This window comes from Camelus dromedarius, chromosome 9, assembly GCF_036321535.1.
Source record: "Camelus dromedarius isolate mCamDro1 chromosome 9, mCamDro1.pat, whole genome shotgun sequence".
In the NCBI taxonomy this organism is placed as follows: Eukaryota; Metazoa; Chordata; class Mammalia; order Artiodactyla; family Camelidae; genus Camelus; species Camelus dromedarius.
In genome coordinates this window covers 79,406,001-79,432,004 of record NC_087444.1, presented here as the reverse complement: position 1 = coordinate 79,432,004, position 26,004 = coordinate 79,406,001, and the positions used below count along the sequence as shown (strand labels likewise).

At 49.4% G+C, this 26,004-nt stretch overlaps 2 protein-coding genes across 3 annotated transcripts; both read left to right on the top strand.

Annotated features, from left to right (window-relative positions):
- On the top strand, positions 1 to 12,464 carry LOC116147091 (zinc finger protein 773). 2 transcript variants are annotated; one of them, XM_064489560.1, is made up of 4 exons: positions 1 to 276; positions 3,063 to 3,101; positions 4,685 to 4,811; positions 6,079 to 12,464. In XM_064489560.1, the coding sequence occupies exons 1-4, from the start codon at positions 244 to 246 to the stop codon at positions 7,473 to 7,475; spliced, it is 1,596 nt and encodes a 531-aa protein (XP_064345630.1). In that variant the 5' UTR covers positions 1 to 243; the 3' UTR covers positions 7,476 to 12,464. The 2 variants fall into 2 exon arrangements, with proteins under 2 accessions (XP_064345630.1, XP_031313221.1); XM_031457361.2 differs by lacking the exons at positions 1 to 276; positions 3,063 to 3,101 and adding an exon at positions 3,109 to 3,275.
- A 917-nt stretch (positions 12,465 to 13,381) lies between these two features.
- On the top strand, positions 13,382 to 25,411 carry LOC105105046 (zinc finger protein 599). Its single transcript, XM_010998802.3, has 4 exons — positions 13,382 to 13,626; positions 17,919 to 18,045; positions 20,897 to 20,992; positions 22,810 to 25,411. Exons 1-4 carry the CDS (start codon positions 13,591 to 13,593, stop codon positions 23,838 to 23,840), a joined length of 1,290 nt encoding a protein of 429 aa, XP_010997104.3. The 5' UTR covers positions 13,382 to 13,590; the 3' UTR covers positions 23,841 to 25,411.
- The last annotated feature ends 593 nt before the right edge of the window (positions 25,412 to 26,004 follow it).

Here is a 26,004-nt window from a genome sequence, read left to right as displayed (position 1 = left end):
TGGGGCGGGATTTCCGGCCTCTTTCTGATGGCGGTTGTGTCGCGGCTCGTACAGCCGGTTGTGGGATACGAAATTCTGGATCCCTGGGTCCCGCCGAGTAACAGAAAATAGGAAGAGCCCGAGGGGGCACCGTCCACACTGCACAGGAGTGAGCGGGTTGCGGACCCTAGTTCCGGGATTTTCACCTGAAGTGTCCGCCATTATCCCGCGTGTCTCCTGGCCCCACGGACCCCAGAGGGTCCTATGGCAACCGGCGCGCTGACGGACCCGGCCCAGGTGACTTGCTCCCCAGATCCTGGGCAAATCGTCAGGCCCCCAGTGAGGGGCTCCTGCTCAGGGCCTTGCGGGTCAGGACTCTGTTTCCAGAACAGGAGGTGTGCACGTGTGGTGGCCCCGCTGCTGACTGGCGATGTGATGAGTGCGGACAGTGTTAACAGCGGTGGACCCAGCGCGTGCAAATCCACGGAAGTGCACCTTAGTCCGGGGCATTCGAGAAACCTGGGGTCGAGTCCCTTCTGCAGGGAGCAGAGAAGTTAATGAATCATAGCTGTGAGGGCAGCCTCAGCGTCTGGGCCAATAGTGTGAGGATTCTGAGAACCATGGAGGGTTCTTAATAAATCAGGAAAACGGTCAGAGTTAGAGTTTGGTTTTTTTGTTTGTTTGATTGATTTTTGAGTTAAAGGTTGGAAAGTATTTCAAAGGCTGCTCAGAGGGGAACAGACTAGGGAAGGCGATGAGGGTGGAAGCAGGGAGACTGGGAGAGCCGACTGCGTTAGACTGGAAGAATACGGTGGTTTCTGGACCAGAGTGGTGGCTGTGGAAGTTGTTGACCTGAAACAAATAGACTGCCCGCGATTTCTCCTGCAAAGATGTTTTTTTTTTTGTGGGATCATCAGGGAATATTGAAACTGGGATGTGCTGCCAGGGTTAGCGAACACTGTCATAGAAATTTTAAAAAGGAAGTTAGAAGGGCTGTAGTCAGTGAAGCGTCCTTGGCTTTCATTGGCTGAGTCCTTTCCAGGGAAGAGAGCCCCTCTTCCTTCGGGATTCCGCTATTGTCTGAGGTCAGTGAGGGCTCACCCTTCTGGCGTGCCAACTCTAACTGAGGTTTCTGTTCATTAATTTTTTACAAAGGAATGTAAGTTATTAGGTTCCCAATTGAAGATAATTGGCAGGATTTCCTGGTGCAGTGACTGTGGCTCTGACATCAAGGTCAGTGAAAGGACAATAAAGGTTTTCTTTTGGCTGAGAGTCTGGAAGACTTGAGGCAAGAAACTGATGTGGGAAATCGGTTTGTACAAGGGATTAAAAGTTGGATTTGGGACATGCTGTTTTTGAAATATATAGCTTGCTGGAATCTGTAGTCTGGAATTTGGGTGGGGTGTCGCTGGCTCAGTGATGTCCATGTGCTGACAGCCTAAGTCCTGGATTGGGGGGCCAAGTCTGGATCTCAAGTTGGGGGGAAGTCCTGTCACTTTTCTGTGAGCTGAAACTCTCTCATCTGTGAGATGAGGGAAGGGAGAGCTGGGGCTGGAGGGCAGGGCCAAGTGGGTGGGACTTGCTGAGGCTGCCTGCAGATGGGAGGGTCCTGTAGTTCCGGGGCTTTCTGGGGAAGCAGGGGTGTAAGGAGTCGGGAGCCATGGCTGGGATGGAGATGGACAAGGAGGCGTGAGCTTGTGTAGATTCACTGCTCTGCACACAGCCGACTGTCCACTCCTTGTGGGGCCAGAAATGGGTCAGCCCCGCTGGTGGGGCAGCCCAGGCCTGGTCACGGGCACAGGTGCCTCAGCTCCCCCAGGAAACTGTGAGGTAAAGGTGTATAAATGTAACAATCTGTATGCAAGTAGTAATTGGTTAAAATGAGTATATATGTCTGTGTTACATAAATAGATTGATAGATAGATATAGATTGATAGATAGATAGATACTGTCTTGAGCTCTTCACATAGAGCTCTGAACCCCTTGGAATTTCCTGGGCATTAGTACTGTTTATTATATACAACAGCCCCTTTTATGAAACAGAAGTTTATTATAATGAAGTGACTTAGGGTCAGTCCCCTAGATAGGGACAGGCCACCAGAAATAACAAACGATTATAAATTTAAACTTCTAGCACCACTGGGGAACTCCCAAGGATCAGAAGGGAACTGGAAATTAGATGTAAAAGCTGCTGAACAATAAAATTCAAGGAGCCTCCAGATTGGTACACAAATTCAAATGATGGAGGTTCTGGGAGGCACATACTGAAAGGGCCTGGAAACTCTGCTGCCCTCCACCCCCTTCCTAGACCTAGACAGCTCTTCCATTTAGCTGTACCTAACTTGTATCCATTATTATAAACGAGAAGAAATCAGAAAAGTGGTTTCTTAACTTTTGTGGGTCCTTTTAGCAAGTTATCAAAACTCAGGAGACGTTCACTTGAAACCCTGAACTTGTAGCCAAGTGGGACAGAAGTACTGGTTGCCAGGGCACTAGAGATTGGAACTGGCTTTTGAAAAGGGGGCAGTTTTGTGGGACTGAGCCCTTAAACCTGTGGATTCTGTCACTCACCTCAGGTACTATCAGAATAGGATTAAATGTAGGACACCCACTTTGTGTCATTGAATCAGATCATTTGTGGTTGAAAAGACTCCGTGTATTTAATGTCAGAAAGAGAATCACAGAAACTCCAGGTATCAAGTAAATGTCACATTTATACAGTGATGTGGAAGACATTTAAGAGATACTGTTTTCAAAAGCATTTGCAGAAATGTTCATCTTGTCTGATAGCTCAGCCTTAGCAACAGACATGCAGTAATGCATCTGGTGTCCACTGCAGCATCATGAGAGGGACATCCTAAGTGTTGCCATTTTACACATGGAGACACTGAGTCTCAGTGAGGTTGGGTCTATGTCCAGGGCCATAGAGTTGTCCAGTTACAGTTCCAAAGAGTAAGGATCTGAGGTCAGAGGCCAGCCTGAGGCCATTCATCTCCAAAGAAGAGGAAGGGGGAAACAGCTCAGGCTTTACATCCTCACCTCACCATGATCACCTTTATCTCACATCCTCCATCTTTTCACAGGTTCTCATAGTAGCAGCAACATCTGTGGTCCCTGGACAGGTAAGTGGAAGAAGACGTCATCCCTACCCTTGGTCCTGGCACACGATCTGGAGACACTGTTGTCCTAGGATGTTGTCCTTGGTTCTGGGCCCTGGGGTCCCCTCAGGCCCAGGATCCTGGAGGTCAGAAGTGGTCCTGAGGTGTTCCTGTATGTCCAGTGAAGAAGGTCAAATGGTGAGATGTCCCTGGGCACAGGGGCTGGCCTGTCCACATGCCTGGAGATGAGAGTGAGTTGGGAGGGCTCAGGGAGCAGCAGGATTCCGCTGAAAAGACTGAGGGCAGGAGTCGCTCCTGGGACGGCAGCCTGGGGAGCTGGGGCTCTCCTGAGGGTGTGGGGGCCGTGCCGGGTTTGCAGCAGAGGAGGGAGTGGTCTGGCTCTGGGTCTGAAGAGGCTGCTCTGCCTGCCCAGGGGAGGAGATTGTGGGGGTGAGGGTGGAGCCAGGGAGACCCAGTGGAGGGACAGCCCTGGTGAAGGTCCACTGAGACTGGATCCCAGCAGCGGCTCTGTAGCAGGAGAGGAGGTTCGTTTCTGTCTCGTGTGTGAGTAAAGGTGACCTTCTGCTGTACAGGGTGAGGGACAGTGGCCTGACACGACCCCGCGATGTGTGCCTTTAGGGGAGAGTGGAGATGCCGTTTCTGAGATGGGAAGTCCAAAGTAGGAGTAATTAACAGAAGTGCTAGCCAGAGTTACGCATCACCAGGCTGAGTGTGAGGTGTCAGGTGGGCAAGAGGAAACACCTCTGGAGATCAGGGAAGGCGGGTCAGGCTTGAAGGTGCTCCTGAGCAGGTGGAGAGCACGTGGCCCAGGCCAGATTTGAGCTCTCACAGGTCATGGGGGCGATGGCATGAAGGTTGTGGGGGAGGAGGGTCTTCTCCGTGGACTGGCTCACTTGTTGGGCACTGGGACAGGGGTGGGTGTCATCACTGTGACGGATGCGTAGGTACAGTGACCATGAGTGTGTGTGCTGGGGCTGTGAGGGGCCTCAGGTGCATCCTGGTCGCGGCACAGGATCCTAGGGGGTGGAGAAGGTACTACTGAGAGGGACCCAGAGGTGAGGCCTGGGGCACTATCTCCCCTCCGCAGGCTCAGGGTTTGTGATAAGTGTTGCTGGAGCCTGCAGACTGTCAGAGTGGCTGGCCTGTGCTGAGGGGGTGTGGGGAACACAGTGAGACGCCCGAGGCCTGGAGCAGAGGTGGCAGTGTTGGGGTGGGGGTGGGGTCATGGTCTGCGGGTGCGGGAGGTGAGATCCTCCCCGCTGGGCCGTGGGGAGGGAGTGTGAGGATGACTCGGGGCCCTTGTGCTCAGGTTTCCCCCAGGAGGCTGAGTGCCAGTGTCATTGTTGGTGGCACGGTCTGTGTGATCCCAGGAGAGCCGAGCGGAAGGAGAGTAACTGGGCGTGTGTGCGGCCGCCCAGAGCACCTGTGAGCCCGCCCCTCCCTCTCTGGCTTAACTGAATGATCTGAATGATGGCGGTCCCTGTGGCATCAGTCTCCACTCTGAGGGGGGCCCTGGGTGGACGACCATGACCTGGGGGTCCTGGTTCCAGAGGCTGCTGTGAACTCACCTGTCCCCCTCCTGACAGGGCCCTGTGACCTTTGAGGATGTGGCTGTGTACTTCTCCCAGGAGGAGTGGGGGCTCCTTAGTGATGCTCAGAGGCTGCTGTACCACGACGTGATGCTGGACACCTTGTCCCTTCTAGCCTCCCTGGGTAAGGCCCCGCGTTCCCACGCCCTCCCCTGTGCTGGGCTCCGCCCTTCTTTCTGCGTGACGCCCCCCCCCCCCCCCCGCCTTCCCAGCCTGGACCGTGGGCGCTGCTGACTCCCTGATGTCCTGGCATTTGGCTGTTTCCCCATCCTGTGTGTGCGCCGTGTCCCCGGAAGCCGTTCACAGGAGGCGCTGGGCTCCGAGGCTGGAAGCCTGCCCGTCCACCTCCAGTTTGTCTCCCCGCTGCTGCCGCGCTGAGTGTGGAGACGTGACGGGGGGGGGGGTGTCTGCGTCACAGGCTCCGCCTCCTGTTCTGTGCCCTGCCTGCCCCCGGGGTCCCAGGTACTTACCGCTGAGCATTTGTGGTCCACACACACTCATGTTTTTCAGTATTCTCCCCACGGTTCCTACAGCAGTAAATATCTTTCCTCAAGTCTGTCATTGGTTGATTCCCTCTGGGCCAGTGTCTTTCTCATAGTGGCCCTGTTTTCCTGTGAGGACTTGGATCTGGTAGGTTCCACGGCCACCCAGCCTGAGCTGAGGGGTGGAGGCAGCCCTGGGTGCCTGACGAGGCAGACACCTCTCTAGACACAGGAAGAGGGTTGACTGGATCCGGGGCCGTGAAGAGGAGCTGTAGGAAGGCGTGGCAGCATCCGTGAGTCTCATCCTACAAGCAAATGTCCTTTGCTCACTCTTGTTTGAGTCTTAAAGCTCGTCATGGCGATACCTGACTTCTATTTTTCTTTTGCATTTTGACACTTTGCCGCCTTTTCGTTTTCACTGGGAGCTCTTACCCATGGCTGTTTTCTGCCTCAGCGTCCTCCACGTCTGTCTTTCCCCTCACCCCAACCCCCGTGTATTGTTCTCCGATAATACTCTCTTATTAAAGTATTGTGTGAGGTGCTAGGATGTTCACAGTCCCTGAACACCAGCTGGTCGGGTGCATTACATTTTCCTGGAGCTAGAACATTGTACACAGTAAACTTGTCGCCACCAGAAAGTCCTGCTGAACATCATTGGCCAAGGAATGGGTTGTTCCAGGCCTGTCCTCTCGACATAGCACCATATCCCAGTATCTTGTTTTCTTGCTTGTTGTAAGACCTCCCCCATTCTGTCACCCTCACATCTAGTACTCAGAGTATATCCCCTTCTCACCCTGACTCTGGCTCCCAGTGGACCTAGACTCTGATGCGTCATACAAAAATCTTTTGGTCGGTTCCTGTCCCACCAAAATCTCCATACACTTAAGCATTTTTTTGTTTTCCTTTCAGGTTTCTGGCCTGAGGCAGATGCTGAAGAGGACATTTCCGAACAGTGTTTATCTGTAGAAGAAGTAGCACAAGCCAGGAGTCCAAAGCCAGACCCATCCATCCTGAAGACTCTTACTTCCGATACGTGTGTCCTGGTAGAGAAGGATGTTTCATACCTGGCCGAGCACCAAGGAGTCCCTCCTGGTCTGGAACCATCCTCTCCTGGGGCCTATGGGGAGATGTTCAGTTCTTACCTAGAGCAGCACCAGAAGCAGCCCAGTGGAGAGAAACACCTCACAGGGGAGGAGAGCAGGGCATTGCTCATGACCGGCTGCACAGCGCGTGTATCTGACAGCATGTTCACATGCAGAGAGGTCAAGAAGGATTTCCTAGACACCCTGGACTTTGTCCAGCACCAGCCCTGCCGCAGTGGAGAGCACCCACGTCGAAGCAGGAAGAGCAGGGAGGTCTCCCACCCTGGGGCAGGGCGCTACAAGTGCAGCGACTGTGGCAGAGCCTTCAATAAAAAGTATAAACTCACGGAGCACCTGAGAATTCACACTGGAGAAAAACCTTATGAGTGCAGTGACTGCGGGAAGTTCTTCAGAATCAAGGGGGGTCTTAATCATCATCGGAGAGTTCACACAGGGGACAAGCCTTTTGAGTGCAGTAATTGTGGGAAAGTCTTCCTCTACAAAGGTAAACTTGTTGTGCACCAAAGAGTCCACACTGGAGAAAGACCCTTTGAGTGTAAGGAATGTGGGAGAGCCTATGCCCGCAAGGATTCACTGGTTGACCACCAAAAAATCCACACTGGCGAATATCCTTATAAGTGCAGTGAATGCGGGAAGCTCTTCCCGTACAAAAATAACCTTCTTGTGCACCAGAGGATCCACACTGGAGAAAAGCCTTATGGGTGTAGCAAATGTGGAAAGTCCTACGTCTTAAAAAAAAGGCTTCTTTGTCACCAGAGAATCCACACTGGAGAAAGGCCTTACATTTGCAGTGAGTGTGGGAAAGCCTTTGTGTACAAAGGGAGTCTTGTTGCCCATAAGAGAATTCACACTGGAGAAAGGGCTTACGGATGTAACAAATGTGAGAAGTTCTTTGTAACTAGCTCTGCTCGCAATAGACACCAGAATATTCACGTTGCTAAAAGGCCTTATGAGTGCAACAAATGTGGGGAAGCTTTTAAGAAGAAAATCAGATTTGTTGAGCATCAGAGAATCCACACTGGAGAAGAGCCTTTTAGATGCAGTGAGTGTGGGAAGACCTTCTGCTACAAAGCAAGCCTTGTTGTGCACCAGAGAACCCACACTGGAGAACGGCCTTACGTGTGCAGTAAATGTGGGGCAGCCTTTCTCTACAGAAGGAGTCTTACTGTCCATGAGGGTAACCATACTTTTGAAAATCCTTGAGTGCAGTTCTCTGTAGACAGCTCCAAGCTCGTGAAAAGCAAGAAAGTTCAGCACACTGGGGAGATGCCTTCTGGACTTGAGCCTTCCTGCACTTGAGTTAATATCTAGCAGCACAGTCCCTGGGTCGTAGTGTAGGTGCCTGTTCCTCTTCTGTGGGGCCCGTCACACATTCCTGAAGTGGCAGTGTCCTTGTACAGTCTCACCAGAACAGCCAGAGCCCGCGTTTCCGTGCTTGACGTTCTCACCAGCACTTGGTGTGGTCAGACTTCCTACTTTCAGTGACATCGTAGGTGTACAGCCATACCTAGTGAGTTTAACTTCCATTTCCTTAATGACATGATGTTCGTTTTTCCTGTCATAATTTTCATTCATATTTCTTTTTTGAAATTTTGCTTTATATGATTTGTCATCTTAATTACTGCATTTTAAATGTTCTCTATGGATTCTTTTTTTTTTCAGGGGGAGGTAATTAGATTTTATTTTTCAGTGGAGGCACTGGGGATTAAACCCAGGATCTTGTGCATGCTGAGCATGTGCTCTACCACTGAGCTGTGCTCTCCCCTTGGATTCTTGATTTAGGCTCTTTTATGGAAATATTTGCCAGTATATTCTTCCAGAATTGGTCTTGTCTTTTCAATTGCTTTTCCAGAAAAAACGGTTTAAAATTTACTGTAATCTATTTTTTTCCTTTATTGTTTTACTGATTTTAAAAAAGAAATGTTTCCCAAATATAAAGACAGAATTTTCTTGACATTTCCTTCTGTAATTTATAGTTTAGGTTTTGTAGTGATATTAATAATCCATTTTCAGTTGATTTTGGATTTTTTTTTAATATGGATGCCGAATTGCTGCAGTGATACTGATTTCAAAGACTATATTTTCTTCTTTGAATTGCTTTATTATCTTCACTGACGGTGTATCATTTATGTCTGTGTCTATTCCTGGACTATTCTGTTGCATTTATCTACTTTACGCCAGTACTTTCATGTGTTGAATATTTGTTCATAATATGTCTTGAAATCAGGTTTGTAATCTCTGATTCGCTTTTTCAAAGTTCTAAAGGCTATTCTTGGTTCTTTGCCTTTCCATGTGAAGTTTAGGATCCACTTTTCAATGTGTACATCACAGAAAATCCTGCTAGGAGTTCGATACGGATTGCACTTACTCTTGAGTTTAGAGAGAAGCACTAGGTGTTCCAGTCCATAAGCACGATGTATCTCTTTTTATTTAGAGCTTACTTAATTTTTGTTAGAAATATGCTTTAGTTTTCTGTTTGTTGGTCTTGTGTAATTTAAGCGTCTCTAGGTATTCTCTATATGTGATGATACTGTGAAAGGGAATTTTAAAAAATTTTTAATTTGTGAGTTGTTCAGTGCTAGGACCCTGAGCTATCAAAGTTAGGATAGACGTGATCCTTCTTAATCTTATAAGTGACATCTACAGAGAGCTGTTAGAAGTGCTGTACCTTTGAACCATTATTAAAATACTTGCATTAGGATAAAATAAAAGGAGGGCAGCTGCCCATTGCTCTCTTACTCACTGCTGTCCCGGAGCTCCAGTTTCATTCAGTGACGCAAAATGACGAATATGCCGCAGTGGGAAAGGAAGAAATAAATCACCAAACTTACATCCTCATTTGTCATCTTCACAGAGTCCAAATGTGGACACTCAATTTAGTGCCTGAATCCATCATAAACTCCTAATTTTTTCATCACCCATATGCTGCCCTTCTTGCTTCCTTAGGACCCTTCCCCTTCTGTTACACTATGCACTCAGCATCATAGATGAGCTGCTCATTGTATTGTTCCAGCAAATACAGAGTAAGTTCCAGGAGGGAAATGTGTGTTTATATGTTGTGCACTGATAGATTCCATAGTCCCAGAAAAATGTGTAAAACACACACGATACATATTGATGTCTTAAAATATGGGATAAGTGGCAACGCAGATTTAACATTCATTTGCACGACTGGATACGCTTCCTAACTCTTCTCACGCTGTCTTTTCCTTTATTTTCACCACCCTCAATGGTCTTGAGTTACAAGAAGAAATCATATTTTGCAAAATGCCTTTATTTCAACTAAAACTCCCCAGTAGTCATTTTATTGGCTTCCTTCTCTCTCTTATTAGATGTCAGGTTTTTTTTTTTTTTTCTCACATTATATTGGGATTTTGATTGTTTATTTCAAAAACCAGCTTTCCTTCATCAATGTGTGGCGCTCCTGATGGGTATCTGTCTTAAGCACTTTTACTCGCTGTTGGGACTCACATAGTGCCATGTGCTTTCACAGTTTATCTGTACTCCCTGAGCAGACACTGTCAGTGCGCTTACATGTGAAGCGGTAATCACTTCCCTACAAGCAGATGACATAGTGGAGTTCTAATTCTTTATCACAGGCTTATATGTCACCCCTGTTGCTCACTTTCAGAGATGCTGCCATGGCAGCCCTTGTTCTGGGAGCAAATACACATTTGTTCAGTATCTCTTCAGCGATCTGATTGTTTGGAACTTTTATCTCAGGAAACCCAAGGTTAACTATTCTTAAAAACTAAATTTGGCTTCCTGAGGTTAGAACAATAGAAATAAAACCTTAAGTAGATTAGCCATATAGACACATAGATAGAGATATAGACAGATGAGAAGAAACCCATAAAAACAAAAGGCATTTGCTGAGGAAGCCAGACACACGTTGCCCATCAGCAGTCTGTTTCAGAAGTACCTGACATCTCCCCTCCTCAGTTTGTATTGATTTGAAATTTGTCTCACTGGTCTCTCAGTAAAGTCACTGACCAAAACAGGGTTCACTCTATAGGCTTCACGTTAACGTAAGTTGTGAGTAATCAGATGAAGAAGATGAGTTCCCAGTGTGAGTGGGTACATAGTGTCCGTGTGATACCCGTTGATCAGGGACATGTGTCATGCAGCCTTTAACAATGTGTCACACACTGTGTAGGGAGGTGTCTATGTGTCTATCCTTGGTAGAATGCTGTTAATTGCATTTCAGTTTCCTGGATGTTCTCTTTATCACACTAATTAGGTGAGAAAGGCACAGCTCAGTGGTAGAGTGCCTAGCATTCACAAGGTCCTGGGTTCAATCCCCAGTGCCTCCACTCTAAATAAATTAGCCTAATTATTCCTCCCCTCAAAAAAACATTTGACACTCCTTACCCTCCCAGGAGTGGCTTGGCTTCCATTGCTTCTCTGTAAAAATAGATCCTTTCTTCTAGAATCTGTCTGTATTGTCTACCTATCTATTATCTGTCTGTATCATCTTTGCCTTAGTGTGATTTCATCTCAACTACATGTCCCATTTATAATTTTTTTAAACAAAATTTGGACCAGACACCCTACCCTCTTAGAACAATGGATCCACCCACACTCAGTGAGAACAGTGCATTTAATTTAGATCCTTCCTGTGTCTCCATGGGAGCTTTGGGAAGTTACCAGTCATTGTTGGTGAGTCACTGCAGGTTGTCAGGAGTCAAGTGATCCACAGATCACGCCAGTACTTTCATGTGTTGAATATTTGTTTATAATATGTCTTGAAATCAGGTTTGTAATCTCTGATTCGCTTTTTGGTTCTGGTTGTCAGGGTTCTTGGGTTTATGCAAACTTCCAAATTCCAGGACCAGTTAGCTTTCACAGGGGATTTCTACCAAACATATAAAGAGGAGCTAATACAAATCATTCTCAAACTATTCCAAGAAGTTGAATAGGAATGAACACTTCCAAATTCATTCTACAAGGCTACCATTGCCCTGATAACAAAACCAGGCAACGACACTACAAAAAAAAGAAAACTACAGGCAAGTGGGGGAGGGGGGAGAAACTTCGGTTCTGGGGGTTGTATGAGGTCAAAATCTTTCAGCACATGGTTTGGCTGCAGGACTTGTGGTTCCATGCTGTTGTCTCTGAAAAACAACTCAGAATCTTGTTAGAAACAGGATAGGGCCAAGTTTTGGTCTGATTCTGCAGTTACACATTCAAGAGAGTTTTCCAGGCCTTTGCTCATCTTATGGAGAAGAAACCAAATATCCCTGATATATTTCACATGATGAATATTTTATGTTTTGACCAAATGTGTTCTGCCTAAGGTTGGGGTTTGCAGAAGCAGAACCAGACACAGAGTTCAACAACATGCGATTTATTTGGGGGAAATTATCAGGGGAAATTGAACAACAGAACAAAGCAAGGAAAAGAGCTAAGCAAGAGTATGGCTTCATCTGGAATCTACCTCATTTTGATCCCATGTGGAGCTCTGGAGTGTAAATGGTACCACACATTGGTCCCAACCTGAGATAAAGGAGCATCCTTTTGTAACTCAGGTCAGGCAGTCCTTAAATATTCTCCAGATAAGCTGCATGCTGTGCTTACTTTCTTTCTAAATCATTGGACTTACTTGTAACTTCAGGGTCCATATATGAGACATTTTACTTTGTGTTATTTGTGAACATTAATTTCTTCTGTTGAGGAGTCTGGATTGCATAGCTATGGGCATTCTAAATAATCCATCAAAGAATAAAAATTCTGACTTGTTTTACCAAAAGAAAAAAAAAATCAGAGTCCCACATTGAAATGCCTACAATCTGCCTCATTTGGATGTTTGATACATTCTTAAAAAAATATGTTCAAAAGTGAGATTATAATATTTCCTCCCAACTTCCTCCACCCATACCACCACCACCCACCTTCCCATCACAATTAATGACAAACCCCTTATTCCAGCTTGGACAAAAACCTTGACTCACCCTTGATTATTGTAGTATGACACAAAGGGGCTGACTGGGGGGTGGAGAAGCCATGTTCTGATCTGAGGACATCGAGCTGTCTAACCACAATCATGTGCAGATCCTCAGTAACAAAGATACTATATAATGAGAACATGGGGCATCTTCCCAGAATGAAATTTTACTGAATAAAGGTTAATGCATTAAATGAAGTAATTGTGAATAATGTTGTTAGAAGAATGAAACTGGTGGAGAGTCATTTACCTTTCACAGACGGTTTCAGAGACAATTTCAAATCTTTTGGCAGACAGTATCATTGCAATTACTGCAAACAAATTGAGATAAAAAAAACCAGAACATTTGTCTCACAGTTCAGGTGGCCACTTTCTACGCACTTCTACCACTTCAGGAACTGACATAACAGGAAATGAAATTTGGTAAATACCTCTACTTTTCAAATAGACCTCAGGTGTCACACTACTAAAAGAAATTAACATGCCTTGTAATATGGAGTAAGAAATACTATATTGATAGGACAGTTGGGTTGGATACAAATACAATCAATGAGTACAGAGGCGGGAAAAATATGTTTTCTGAGGGAAAAAGAGACAGCGTCTTGGCCACGTGATTCAAGGCTGCCTAATACCTGTGCCTTCTTCACCTCTGAAGTCTCTTCTCTGTCGTCCCTGGCCAGTCCTGAAGCCCAGAGAATGACTCAAGCTTCAGTCTCGCTGCAGTGAAAGAAAAGCAAGGTAGTATTTATTAGTTCGAATCTTTGGGTGGACTCCCTTTCTATCTGCATGATACCAGTGGTCTGGTGTGTCCCTTTGGGATTTTAGCCTTTGGGCACATATGAAATAACACATCTAAACATTTCCCTTAGTTGCATAAGACAGACCCCAGAAACGCCGGGGTGGGGGGTCGGCCATTTAAGAAGCCACGAGGCCTCGCCGCGCCCGCGGACCCGATGAAGTCGTTTCCCAGGGGCCCTCACGCAGGGCCCCCTGATCCGCGGCGGAGATTGCCGAGGGGTTGCCCTCCGAGGTGCCAGGCGGGGCTGCGGGGGCCACGTTACCCAGCAGGCTCTGCGGCAAGAGGCGGTAGCTCTGGGCCAATGACAGCGCAGGGCTGGGATCCCGTGTCGGGGCGACTTCCGGCGGCGTCCTCGTGGCGCTCGTTGTGGCTGCGGCTGGCTCCTCGGGGTCGCTGTTCCGCTGCCCTGAGCGGGCTCGAGGCCCGGGAGCACGGACCCTCGGGAAGAGGCCTCCCGCCCACCCTGCGCAGAGGCACGGCTGAGTGTAGGCGGGGCAGCGGAGGGAGTCGGCTGAGCGCTGGGGACCCTCCCTGGTCGTCCACCTCGCACGGCCCGGGTTCCTGCAGAGCGTTCCATGATGGCGGCGGAGGCGCGAGCGGACCCGGCACTGGTGAGTGGAGGCCCCCTCGGGCCCCCTGGACCCCCAGCCACGTCGTCCTGGCGCCCGCATGTAGAGGATAGTGTTGTCTTGGGCGTCTTCACGTCCCCTAACGCTGCCTTTCAGTCTGGTGGCCGTGGAGGCTGGCCAGTCAGTCCCAGCCAGGCGTCCTGAATTCAGGCCGGGGTTGGTCTGGAAGGTTCTCAACTCAGTAGAGCGATGAGCTGTGGAGCCGTGTCCCAGGCACATGAACCACTAGGTGTGAATGCCGGGAGGTGAGGATGAGCCGTGTGGAATTGCGGATCTCCATTTTGTCTGTTGGGAATAGAATGCGCCGAGAAGTCAGGTCTGGAACAGCAGGCTGAGGAACGGGGACTTCGTTTACTTTGCTTGGAACCGTGGAGGATTTGGAGGAGAGGAGGGAAGGGATCTGATTCGTGTTTTAAGAGGCTTCCTCTTGCCGTACAGTTGAGAGCAGACTTAAGGTGAGAGAAGTCAGCATCAGGGAGGGGGCTCCCTGCAACCCCCCAACATACGTGAAACCCTCAGTTCCACATGAGTATCTTCAGCCACCCTCCCAGCCAAAGTGCGTATCTCAGGTGTGCAAAACGAGTTTCGGAGCCCACGGTCTGGGTTCAGCTCCAGGCTTTGCCAATGCCCAGTAGCAGGAAAGTCTGCTAAGTCCAGAGCCCCTCAGTTTCCTCAGCTGTGAAATGGGGTTAATAACAGCATCTTCTCTGCGGGGTGACTGGGCGTGAAAACCACTGAATGCAGCACCAGAATGCTCCAGAAATGCTGGTTGTGGCTGTTCGTTAATCTGATTTCTAGGGTTCAAGGAGCCCTTTTCCTTGGTCTTGTCCTTTTAGCAGTACAAACAGAAGAGAAATGGGACATCTCCGAATCCCCTCTGTGTCTGTGCTGTCTGAATGGACTGAGCTTTAGGAAAGAGCTCACGTAACACTATGGAAACTTCAGCGTGCATTGTAACCGTGCCCTTCCCAGGGCTGTTACCCTGAGCAAGTCTCATGGGTGCCCTTGTCTTCTATTTCTTTGGGGTTAATGACAATAGTAACATTTCCTCCCCTTGGCTTGAGGTGATCAGAGAAGGCACATGTGTGGTATGTATTCCCCAGTATCCAGCACTGGCCAGGTAGTGTCACTCTAGATGCTTTTCTGGGAACAGAGGTCCTTGTCCTGTGATGATCTTAGGGGCTCACCCGGGGAACTCCAGCCCTGGAGTTTCCTGGGTCTCGGGCCTGTACCTAGTTGAGGCTATGGGGAAGAGGGAGAGCCTGGGGACAGATGCACTGTGGGTGCAGTATTTTTGGAATGACTGCTCCTCTTCTCGAAGGGCCCGTGGGCAGGCTAGGGGCCAGGAAAGTCACTGGATTCATGTTTGCAGTTGCCATGTATTCACAATATGCAAAATACAAAGATGTCCTGCCCCTCACAGCAGTGAAGCCATTTTTCTCTTTAAGACACTGGGGGGGGGGTATATAGCTCAGTGGTAGAGCCCATGTTTCATGTGCATGAGGTCCTGATTTCAATTCCCAGTACCTCCTCTAAAAATAAATAAACCTAATCACCCACACCAAAATAAAATAAATAATAAATTAATAAATAAATAATTTTTTCAAAAGACACTTTGATGTGAAAACTGAGTGAATGCATTACAGATTTGGCGATGGCCCCTTGCAGGAACATTCTGTGCGTTTCTATGTCAACACACAACAGACCCTGTTTACTCTTGTTACAGCCTCAGTCACCTTCTGCAGTTGTCTCATGTGTTCACTTTTTGTTCATGTGGCCCCCTTCGTTCATTCCACTCCTCCTCCAGTGGACCCTCCTCAGAGAGGCCTTCCCAGATTTCCCTGTATAAAGTTGCCCCCAACCTGTCTAATCTCCACACTCTATTTTCTTTTAAAGTTATTTTTTTGGGAGGGGGAGGGGAGGTAATTAAGTTTATTTATTTCATTTTTATTTATTTATCTATTTATTTTTTAAATGGCTGTACTGGGGATTGAACCTGGGACCTCATGCATGCTAAGCACACGCTCTGACACTGAGCTGTACCCTCCGCTTCCCCACTCCATTTTATGACATCAGAACCCATGGGGCCATCTGACATTGTCTTGCTCGTTACTCGGTTGCCTGTTGTGGATCTGTTAGTCTCTGTTGGCACTCTAGCCCTAGGCCTACCACCGGACCAGCCCTGTAATGGGCTCAGTAGTAGGTTGGAGAGCTGGTGGGCTCGCCTCACGCGTGGAATCAGTTCAGACCCCCACGGTGGCCTGCTGCAGCTGTCCCCCTGACTGCCTGTGTGCCTGTGTGTCCTCTCCAGCTCCACCCTTCCCTGGCTCACTGCCCTCCAGCTCCGCCATCCTCCGTTTCCTAGCTCTTACCCACTTCCTAGCCTTTCCCTGCGCAGTTAGTTCCCTCTGCCTGGGGCACCATCTCCAGAAGCCTGCAGGCCACCTGTGTGCGTTCTTCAGCCCAAATGCTCTGCCCAAATGCCACCTCTTTGCAGAGATAGTTCCTGGACTTTCTGGTTCTAGCTAAAGGACTCCCTGCCCCCACATGTTTGGGGTCTGGCATTTTCTTGCTGAGCTGAGTGTTGGGTTGAGACTTTCCAGGGCGTTTGAGGAGCGAAGAGGAATCATCAAGAAAACAATGATGATCGTGGGCTTTCGTTGGGCCCTTGATCTGCCCTGAAGGACAATTGTTCTGTTTCAGTCCTTCAGGCCTCACCCCTCGGTTAGGCTCTGTTCTTTTACAGAAGGCTTTGCAGAAGGCAGACTTGAGGCTCAGAGATGTTGTTACCTGCCCAAGGTCACACAGCTCTTGAGGAGTCGAAACTCAAAGCTCGTCCATCGGCCACCAGAGCCTGTGTTCCCAGCACAGTGGGCTGGGAAGGCCCGAGGGTGACACGTATGTGAACCTTTGTGAGGCGGGCAGGGCTCCCTCCTGCAAGCGAGCTTGGTAGAAGCCGGCCCAGGTGGAGGGGACCTTGTGGACAGAGGCAGTGAGGACGGAGTTGGTCAGGGAGGCCTGAGCAGGCCCTGTGGTTGCCAAGGGCTCCCCTACGTGCTGAGATGTGGCTTGGGGAGAGGGTGTTCATTTCCTGGCGTTCACCCCCCCACCCAGGACACACGACACGACCACTCAGTCTGCTGCCCGCATTCTCAGGGTCACAGCTACATCATCTTTACCCATTTGGTCCTTGAGGTATCCATGCCTCAGGGACATGAGCTGTCAGGACCCAGAAGGGAAAACTGACTGCTGGTTCACTGCGGAATCTCCTCGGGGAGTCTGCTAGGGCCAGGGGGCCTGAGCAGGTATGAGGACTGGTCCAGGGCCTGCCACTCCCGGGACAGGTGACGCCCCCCTCAGTGCCTCTCCCCTGAGGTGGGTGAGGACAGCCTGATCCTCTGCCTGTGTCCTTGGGTGTATGTTGAGGGGTGGCCGAAGTGCGTTTGACAGCAACTGTTACTAGAGGCGCTTTGTGTCCTGGTCACTGTGGGCCGCTGTGGTCATGGAGGGATGTGGGGGCTACATGCTCCCTGGACGAGGGGCACTGGGTTCAGATCTCACCCCTGCTGTGTAGCCTGGGGTCTTCCCGGGCGACTCGCTAGAGCCCCTTGAGCCTTAGCTTTGATGGTGACATGGGGCTGAGGGTGGCGTTCCCCTCCGTGGCTGCAGGAGGGTGAATGAAAGTAACAAGATACACAGCCTGTGATGAGCAGGGCCTCACGTGTTCACTTTATGGCCCTTTTTTTGTCAGTTCTCACAACAACCCGATGACGTGAGACTCATTGTTATACAGATGGGGGATATTGAGTCTCAGAGAAGTGAAGTGGCTTCCCCGAGGTCACACAGCAGGCTAGTGTCCATTCAAGAGTCTGAATTCACACCCAGGAGGCTGCTCCAGAGCTGCGGCCATGTATCCCCTTTAACACAGCCTGTGAAGCCCTCAGCCTGGGGCAGGACCACAGTGAGGACCCGGAGGCCCAGCTGCTGTTCTCACTGTCCGAATCAGCATCACTTTATTCCCCTGTTCCTCTGACAGCCCAGAGCCCTCAGGGTCCTCACAGGAACGCCACTATCTGCGTCAGGCCCCACTGCTTCCCCCCGCCGAAGGCTTTTCTCTCAGCCTCGTCTCTCAGCCCAGCACAGAGCTCGGCCCTCAGGAGGCCCCAGTGACTCGGGCCTGGATCCCTCTGCACCTTCACCAGCAACTGAGTGACAGGCTGTGATGCCATCCACAGCCCCAGAGGATGACACAATGCTGCTGTTTAACATTTCAGGCGCCGGTGACCTTCAAGGACGTCATTGTGACCTTCACCCAGGAGGAGTGGGAATTCCTGAACCTGGCTCAGAGGGCCCTGTACCGGAAGGTGACTCTGGATACGTGCAGGCTCCTGGTGTCCCTGGGTAAGGCTTCTCCTGTCGTCCGTGTGGGGACCAGCAGCCTCCTTCTGGGTTCCAGACCCTCTCTCCGGGCCCGGGGGGGTGGACAGGGTCTCTGAGCCCTGCCCTCCCCCCCGCAGTCCTGCCGTGTTCTGGGCCGACCGCCTCCTGCCCGTGCTCCCTCGGTCTCCATTCGGGTCCCTGAGAAAGAAGCATAGTCCTCGCTGTGGAGGGAAATGGGGGTGCCCCCACACGACCCAGGGGCAGGCTGTGCTGAGGAGCTGCCTTCAGGGCTGGGAGGCGGCGCGTTGGTCCCCGGCTCCGGGTCTCCCCCGGGCCCCTCTCCAGGGGGCTCCTCGTCTCGCCGTCTCTCACTGCAGCTTTGGGCAGGGGTGGGCACCTCGGTCCTGGCTCTCAGACACCCTCAGGTTTCTTCTGCCTGCTTCCCGCTGCGTGCCTGTGTCCTGCCTTTTCTGCACAGTCATTTCTGTGACCAGAGGGGGTCACTTGCGCCCACACCTCCTTCAACCTCTCACCCCAGCACTCAGCACAGGCTCAGCCCAGGGCGCTTGGGGAAGATTCCCGTGCAGGGGACCTGACCGCCCCAGCCTGGCTGGGTCTGGTGGCCCCACAGCCCCGTTAGGAGGGTGTGGGTGGTGGGCTGCTTCTCCAAGATGGGGGAGAGTCAGGCAGGCCCTCGGAGGGCTTTGCCATCATCTTTGTAAGTAACACAGTCTCAGTTGAAAGTCTTCCTTGTCCCTTGGGGTGTATACGGCCATCCCTTCTTTCGGGAGGTCTCCCCGCACTCTCTGCTGGGGCGACAGAGGAGTTTAGAGGACACCCGGATGTGTCACCCCACGATCTGATGAACACCCCACGGAAGTCATTTCCCTCCTGATTCTTTTTTTTTTAATTGATGTATAGTTGGTTTACCATGTTGTGTTAGTTTTGGGTGTACAGCAAAGTCATTCAGTTATAAATATATGTGTGTGTGTATATATATATACATATATATATACACTATATATATTGTTTTTCAGATTCTTTTCCATTTTAGGTTATTACAGGATACTGAATACAGTCAGTCCTCTGTGCTCCATAGTTGGCCCCTGTTGTTTGTGTGCTGTGTGCGTGGTCGTGTGGAAGCGGTCTCAGTTCCTGCTGAGTCCGTCATGCCTCCCAGGACCGTTGTCTATTTTCCTTTTCAGCAGAGGGAGCGACCTCCACCTCTCACATCCCTGAGGAGGCTGAGGAGGTCGCTGGGACCCCATAGCCTTATTTTGACTTCATTGTGGTGTTTCAATGGTAACCCATCATTTGTGACAAGGGAAGTGTTCTCCCATTTTCTGGAGTGATATGAGACTCCCTTAGTGAAGAAATTGGTTAAAGAAAAAGCAAATAAGTGTTTTGGTTTAAAGAGAAGCCTTTAGTACCAGTTCGTCACAGCTAGCGTCCTCCGAGCACTGGGGCCGCATCAGGCCTGTTCCCGGCACTTGCCCTGATCTGCTCACCGAATCCTGGGAGGTGCTGTGTTTTCCCAAAGCTGCCTGACCCCGAAGCCAGTTCTCCCTCCTCTGGGGACCTCCTACCCAAAGGAAGCAATCAGATTTTGGAGCAAAAAATTTTTTTGCGAATATTTAAATACTCATCTTATTCAGTGATACTATTATTTTCCTAATGTTATTGCATTAAAGTGCACATAGGCCTGTTTTACTCGTATTCCTACTGTTGTGACTTCCACTGGATCAGTGCCCTCAGGCTCCTCTGCCCCACTGTATAAGGAGAACACAGCCCTGGCAGTGTGTCTCAGGAAGCTAAAATGCTAACATTTGAGCTCAACTGTTGAAGATGCCAGCCTCTGCCTCCCTTGGTGGTAAAAGCCCTTTCCTTTGTGAATGATGCTGAGAGATGATAGTGGATGTCTGTGTGAATGGCCACATTCACCCGAGTCACCGTGTAGGCTTCCTCCCTGTGTCTACCTCTTCTGTGGTTCATCCAATGCACACTTTGGGGAATCACCAAGAAGGCCCCTGGCACTGTCCCCTGGTCCCCGACTGTTAAATCTTCACACTCACATCCCCAGTTTCTCCCAGCTGCTGGCTCCACACAGGGCCCATGAGCCATCTTCTCCCCCATGGAGTGCTGAGCTGTCTGGGCTTCGGAACCAGGCAGCCTGGTGTTGCATCCCAGCTCAGCTGCCTCTGGACTGTGTCGACGGGTTGAAGTCAACCCTGTTCTCTGTTTCCTGCTCCCTCTCCCAGTGCAGGGGTCGGCCTGCAGCTCATCTGGGTGCCTCACAGCCACGAGACGCTGCGGCGGTGACTGGGGCAGCAGAGCCCTTGTTCACCTCATCGCCCTCCCTTCTGCGTGAGTGACCGTCTGAAGTCAGCGGTCCACCTGAGACCGCTGCTGGTGGGGGCGCCATTTGCAAGCGGCGGACACCGGGTCTTTCCTTGCTGCCCGGTGCCAGTTACCAGGGCACCTTGGCAGCTGCTGACGCCCAGGCCTAACCCTAGAGGTCTGGTTTGAACTGGCCCATGGTGCGAATCAGGCAGCACCTGGTGAGAGACACCCTGACTTAGATCCATGAGGGAACAGCTTGGAAGGAGAGGGTGACTTTGCCGGGGCCCCGAGGCTGCACGTGAGCAGGGTGTACAGCTGCGCAACATTGGATTCTGTAGGATGAAGGGAATTGTGTAGACACTGCCCAAGGTGGGTGTCTGTGCCTTGGTTTCCAAGACCAAAGTCAGGATTTATTTCTGCTCACACGGGACCACCATTATTCTGAAATGCTTCCTGTCCTGAATGCCATGCTTTATAGAGAGGGTGGTCTTGGTCTTTACAAAACACCTTTGTCCTGTACCTCTGCAAACAGGGTGTCCTGTTCCTAAACCAGAACTGCCCTACCTGCTGGATCCTGGGAAGAAGCTGTGGACAGTGAAGAGACGCCTTTCCCAAAGCACTTCCTCAGGTGGGTTGCCAAGGGCCAGGCAGTGGGGTTCCCTGCAGCCTGCAGACCGGAGGGACTTCTGCTTCTGAAACTCCGTGGAAGCTTCGTGTTGGGTTATCCCTGGCGACACCAGTTTTTTTCTTACTGGAGGTAGTGGGAATTGAACCCAGGACCCCATGCGTGCTAAGCACGTGCTCCACCACTGAACTATTAACCCCCTGCCCCCAAGGGACACCAGTTTCCATGAATGGTCCTGCCATCCAAGAGGTTGAGGTCAGAAACAACCTGGAACCATCCATCAGACCCCCTCCCCCAGCCACCCCAAGTCCTGTCCGTTTCCTACCCCACATCCATCTCCTGAGTCCGTCCCCTTCCTAAACGTCTCCATTCCGCCCTGGTCCAGCTCTCGTCATCTCTCATCTGCATGCTGCCACACAGCCTGTTGTCTCCACACATCTGCTCTGCCCAGCTCTGTGTCCTGCCCCGGCGATCTCAGCCACTGGCCGTATTTCAGACCTCCCACCACTCCCCAGCTGCGGGGGCCTCAGCCTCTGAGCAGATGCAGGCTACGGATTACTGCCCTTTCTGTCAGTCCTTTCAGACCCATCTGCATCTGCTGGCTGCCTGCAGCTTCTGTTCTCCCCTCCCTCTGAAGCTGCATCCAGTCCCTGCACCAGGAACATCTGCTGTCTGGGGAGCGCCTTTCTTCTCTCAGTTCCTTCCTGAGCTCTAGAGTGGCCTCTAGCTGGTGTGGCTATGTGTACAGCCCACTTCTTAGAGGAGATCTTTTATTCTTGGGAGAAAGGTCTGCACTGGACTTCCACTCACTTCCTCGACCCTTTTCTTTTTTCCTAATTTTTTAAACTGAAGTGTAATTTACACATACCGATGTTCATGGCTCTTAGTGGCTTAGCTTGATGAATTTTCACAGATGAGTAAATCCAAGTAACCACCATATTCAGGTCACGATAGAAACTTTAGGAGACTCCTCATGAGCCCTCCTAGTCAGTACTGCCTCCTACAAACATGACTCTCAATACTTGGACACCATCAGTGAGTTTTCACTGTTCTTTTGTTTGTTTGTTTTGTTTTGGAGGGAGGTAATTAGGTTTATTTATTTATTATTTTCAAAATGGAGGCACTGGGGATTGAACCCAGGACTTTGTGCATGCTAAGTACACACTCTACCACTGAGCTGTACCCTCCCCCACCACGATTTCACTGTTCTTGAGTGGATATACATGGAACCGGAAATCAGCACCCTGTCTGTCTCTGTTCACACCTCCACCATCCTCTCATGCCTGCAGTTCCCTGGACACCCAGGATTCTCTCTGCACCTCTGTACTCTCTGTCTCCTTTGGCTGTGAGGCCCTCTTACTTTCTATATCTGGTAACTACTCCTAGTTCTTTAGGACTCAGACCTCCAGACACTCCTCTTGGGAAGCCTGCCCTGACATCTTTCTCTCTCCCATCTAGGCTGGGTTAGATGCTCCCTTCCCGGTGTTCTTGTAGCACCTTGTGACATCCTTTCTTAGAACAAATGCAGCACACATGGTGTCCTCATTGCTTTCTCCTTGGGCAGTGAGGAAGGGACTCCACTCTGCCATCCTCTGGCCCCTGCCCCAAATTCTCCTCAAGGTGGTCCCTTCAAAGGTGTTATGAATCCAAAGACCAGCAAAAAGCAAAACCAAACCAAAACCCCGAGTTTCAGAGATGTGAAAACCCAGCAGGTATCAGTGACAGTGTTTCCGTCCTCTTTTTCCTGTTGGCTTGGTGATTTTGTTTCTTTCAAGTTGGCACTGCTAATAGGCCTCTTCTGTGTATTGAATTCCCTTCAGGTGACAGAGGAAGAACCAAGACCACAGATCCTGCTGCTTCTCAGTCAGGCTCCTCTGAGGGATGCTTACCCCGCAGGTCGCTGTTTCAGGAAGGCTCCGGTGTTTCCATTTTGGGGAAAGCCAGGAAACCAGGAGGACCATCAGAAAAGCTGAGAGGGCACCTGAGGACAGGGACAGTTCCCCAGAAGAAAACCCTCCTTGGAAAGATGAACCCTGAATGTGGTGATTTGGGAATGGGTGACAGTCTCTGCTCAAAAGATTTACAGGATCGAGTCTCTACAGGAGATGTTCCCCATGAGGGTGAATCATGTGGATCAAGGGAAGACCCATTGTTTCATAGAGGGAAGAATTCCTACACATGCAAGGAATGTGGGAAAGGGTTTGTGAAGAATCGCTTCTTTCTTCGACATCAGCAGACTCACGCTGGAGTGAAACACTATACATGCAAAACGTGTGGGAAGACCTTTCTCAAGAAAGTAGACCTCGTCGAACACCGCAGCATTCACATTCGGGAGAAACTCTATGAGTGCATCAAGTGTGGAAAAGCCTTCAGGCGCAAATCACACCTCACGGAGCACCAGCGGATTCACAGTGGAGAGAAGCCCTTTGGGTGCACTGAGTGTGGGAAAGCCTTCATCCGCAAATCGCATCTCACGGAGCACAAACGGAGTCACAGTGGAGAGAAGCCTTATGTGTGCAGTGAATGTGGAAAGGCCTTCGCCCACCAGTCTGATTTTATTCGGCATCAGAGAACCCACACTGGAGAAAAACCCTTTGAGTGCAAAGAATGTGGGAAAGCCTTTGGTGACAGCTCTTCTGTAACTCGACATATGAGGTGTCACTCCAGGGAGAAGCCCTATGAGTGCAGTGAGTGTGGAAAGACCTACAGCTACAGCTCAACCCTCAGCACCCATCAGAAGGTTCACAGTGGGGTGAAGGCCTACAAGTGTAAGAGATGCGGTAAGGCCTTTTACAAGAAGGAAGGCCTCAGGCAACATCAGAGGACTCATACTGGGGACACACCTTTTTAAAGGAACTACTGTGAGGGGGCGAGGGTGTAGCTCAGTGGTAGAGTGCATGCTTAGCATGCACAAGGTCATGGGTTCAAGCCCTGGTACCTCCAGTAAAATAAATAAACCTAATTACCCTCCCCCATGAAAAAAAGAAAGAAAGAAAGAAAAAATAAAGTAACTACTATGGCAGATCATTTGGCCAGAGGAAAAATCTTCCTTGGCATCTGAGAGTTCGTGCCCAAGAGAAACTGTGGTGTCCCTCACACGCACAGTTCTTGCTGTTGCTGTAGTGTAAACTTTACTTGTAGCTGAGCCCGGGCACTGCAGAAATTGAGGGCCAGTGTGTCTCAAAACATGTCTCATCAGAATTTTCCATGGCCTTCTTTCTCTGACCCAGGAGCAGCCATGGTCCTGCCCAGATTGGATGAGTTTAGGTGGGAAGGTACGTAGAGCAGTGAGGAGACTTGCACCAATTCGCGCACTTTTCTCAGCGGTGCTCCTTACCGTTGGCCATAACTCAGGGCAGCTCGGGCCTTTTGGGTTCTTGGTTTCCTCCCCTGTAAACTGGGAGATCAAATAACCATTGGAACCCTCGTTTCCATTATTTGTAAAGCAATTCTGTTGACCAACCCACCTCACCAGGTGGTTGTACAGGTTATAGGATAGTATTGTAAAGTGCCTGTCATGGTGTTGGGTACGTGGACATGGTTAAGAGTTAGCTCCTGTTACTCATATGTTACCCCCTTGTACCATCCTGTTCTTTCCTCACCAGCAGATGTGCTGATGGGATTTTTCTGGTGTCAATATACTGGAGGTCCTGAAGGCATCTCAGTAGATTTTAGTTCTTAAGAAGCTTGCTCGTGGGTCTGATGACATTCAGCATAAGGTCTTGGTTCCTCATCAGCCAAAGCCGGACATTCTTCTCTGCTCCTTGGTTTGTTTTTTTTCCCCCCACTAGTGGAGATAGAGTGGCTGAAGATGTCATGGTATATTGTGCTTTGAATGGAAATTCAAAACCTCTTGAAAATCCTTTGTGAAGGGAATTTTGAGCCATTAGAAAGTACTGACTGCTAATTTAATTTATGTCATATTTGTTTAATGTAATAGTTGATGTGTGTATTTGGGTTTAAATATGTCATTTCTGGATTTCTTTGCCTCACCTGTTCTACCCCACCTTTTCAAAAACTTTCTATTAATTACTTACAGGTGTTCTAGTTTGGAAAGCATATACTTTAATTCTGTCTGTTATTGTTTAAGATTTACAAGCACTTGTTTAAAGCAGTAGAGCACAGAGTTATACTTTTTCTTTTTCCCAAGCTATAAAAGGGACTTAGAAAATTAACCAGTATATCCTATCTCAGTATATGTGGTGAGACTTCACGTGTCAATGCCACCATTCTAACTCCACAAGGAAATGGTATTCATGTTTAATACAAATCACGAGCAGTTGTATCCATCCAGTGTATTCCCCTCTTGTACCCTCATTGTTTCTATCATTGCAGATCTTTCATCAGGGATCAGTTTTCAAATCCTTAAACAGAAACTTTAGGAGTTCATATTATGTGTGTTAATATCCCATTAAATTTCCCATTTTTGGCTCAAAAATAGTCTTATTTCATACTCTTTCTTGAAAGACAGTTTTGCTGTGTATAGAAATCTAGATTGTCAGATCCTTTTCTTCAGCAGATCCTTGAGTAGTTCCTTCCACTATATTTCAGAACCATAATTATATTGGGAGTGAGTGGCAACTTACTTTGTTTATCGCCTTCTGGTCTTAATTTAGATTAGAAACAGAAATAGTAACATTAAGATGTAGGCATTGGGGGGAAAAATGATGGAGACATACGGTTTGAGGCCATCACCCAAAAAGTAATAAACAGTGATGAATGTGTAGAGGGAGTAATAAAATGGAGTTATCTGGTGGCTAAACTGATTGGATTGCACTGGAAACTGGGTAGATGCTCTCCTATCCAATTTTTTCTTTATGGACACCCAGCTTCCCTTATATGTAAATGAGGTTGGGGCAATGGAATATGGGCAGAAGTGGTGGTGAAATTGTCTTCATTATGTCTTCTCATTTTTGCTTCTGCACTGGGATATCCCCATGGGTATTAGTGATTTCAGTTTTCACACTTCCTCAGGATTTAGTCTTTTAGGAGCTGCAGGTTCAGGCTATGGACTG

Bases quoted from the DNA above. Each gene is read 5' to 3' on its own strand.
- LOC105105046 (XM_010998802.3), top strand. From the start codon at position 13,591: ATGATGGCGGCGGAGGCGCGAGCGGACCCGGCACTG. The intron at 18,046-20,896 runs GTAAGGCTTCTC...CTCTGCAAACAG, and splicing joins CAGGCTCCTGGTGTCCCTGG to GGTGTCCTGTTCCTAAACCA. The intron at 20,993-22,809 runs GTGGGTTGCCAA...AATTCCCTTCAG, and splicing joins TTCCCAAAGCACTTCCTCAG to GTGACAGAGGAAGAACCAAG.
- LOC116147091 (XM_031457361.2), top strand. From the start codon at position 3,171: ATGTTGTCCTTGGTTCTGGGCCCTGGGGTCCCCTCAGGCCCAGGATCC. The intron at 3,276-4,684 runs GTGAGATGTCCC...CCCTCCTGACAG, and splicing joins CCAGTGAAGAAGGTCAAATG to GGCCCTGTGACCTTTGAGGA. The intron at 4,812-6,078 runs GTAAGGCCCCGC...TTTTCCTTTCAG, and splicing joins GTCCCTTCTAGCCTCCCTGG to GTTTCTGGCCTGAGGCAGAT.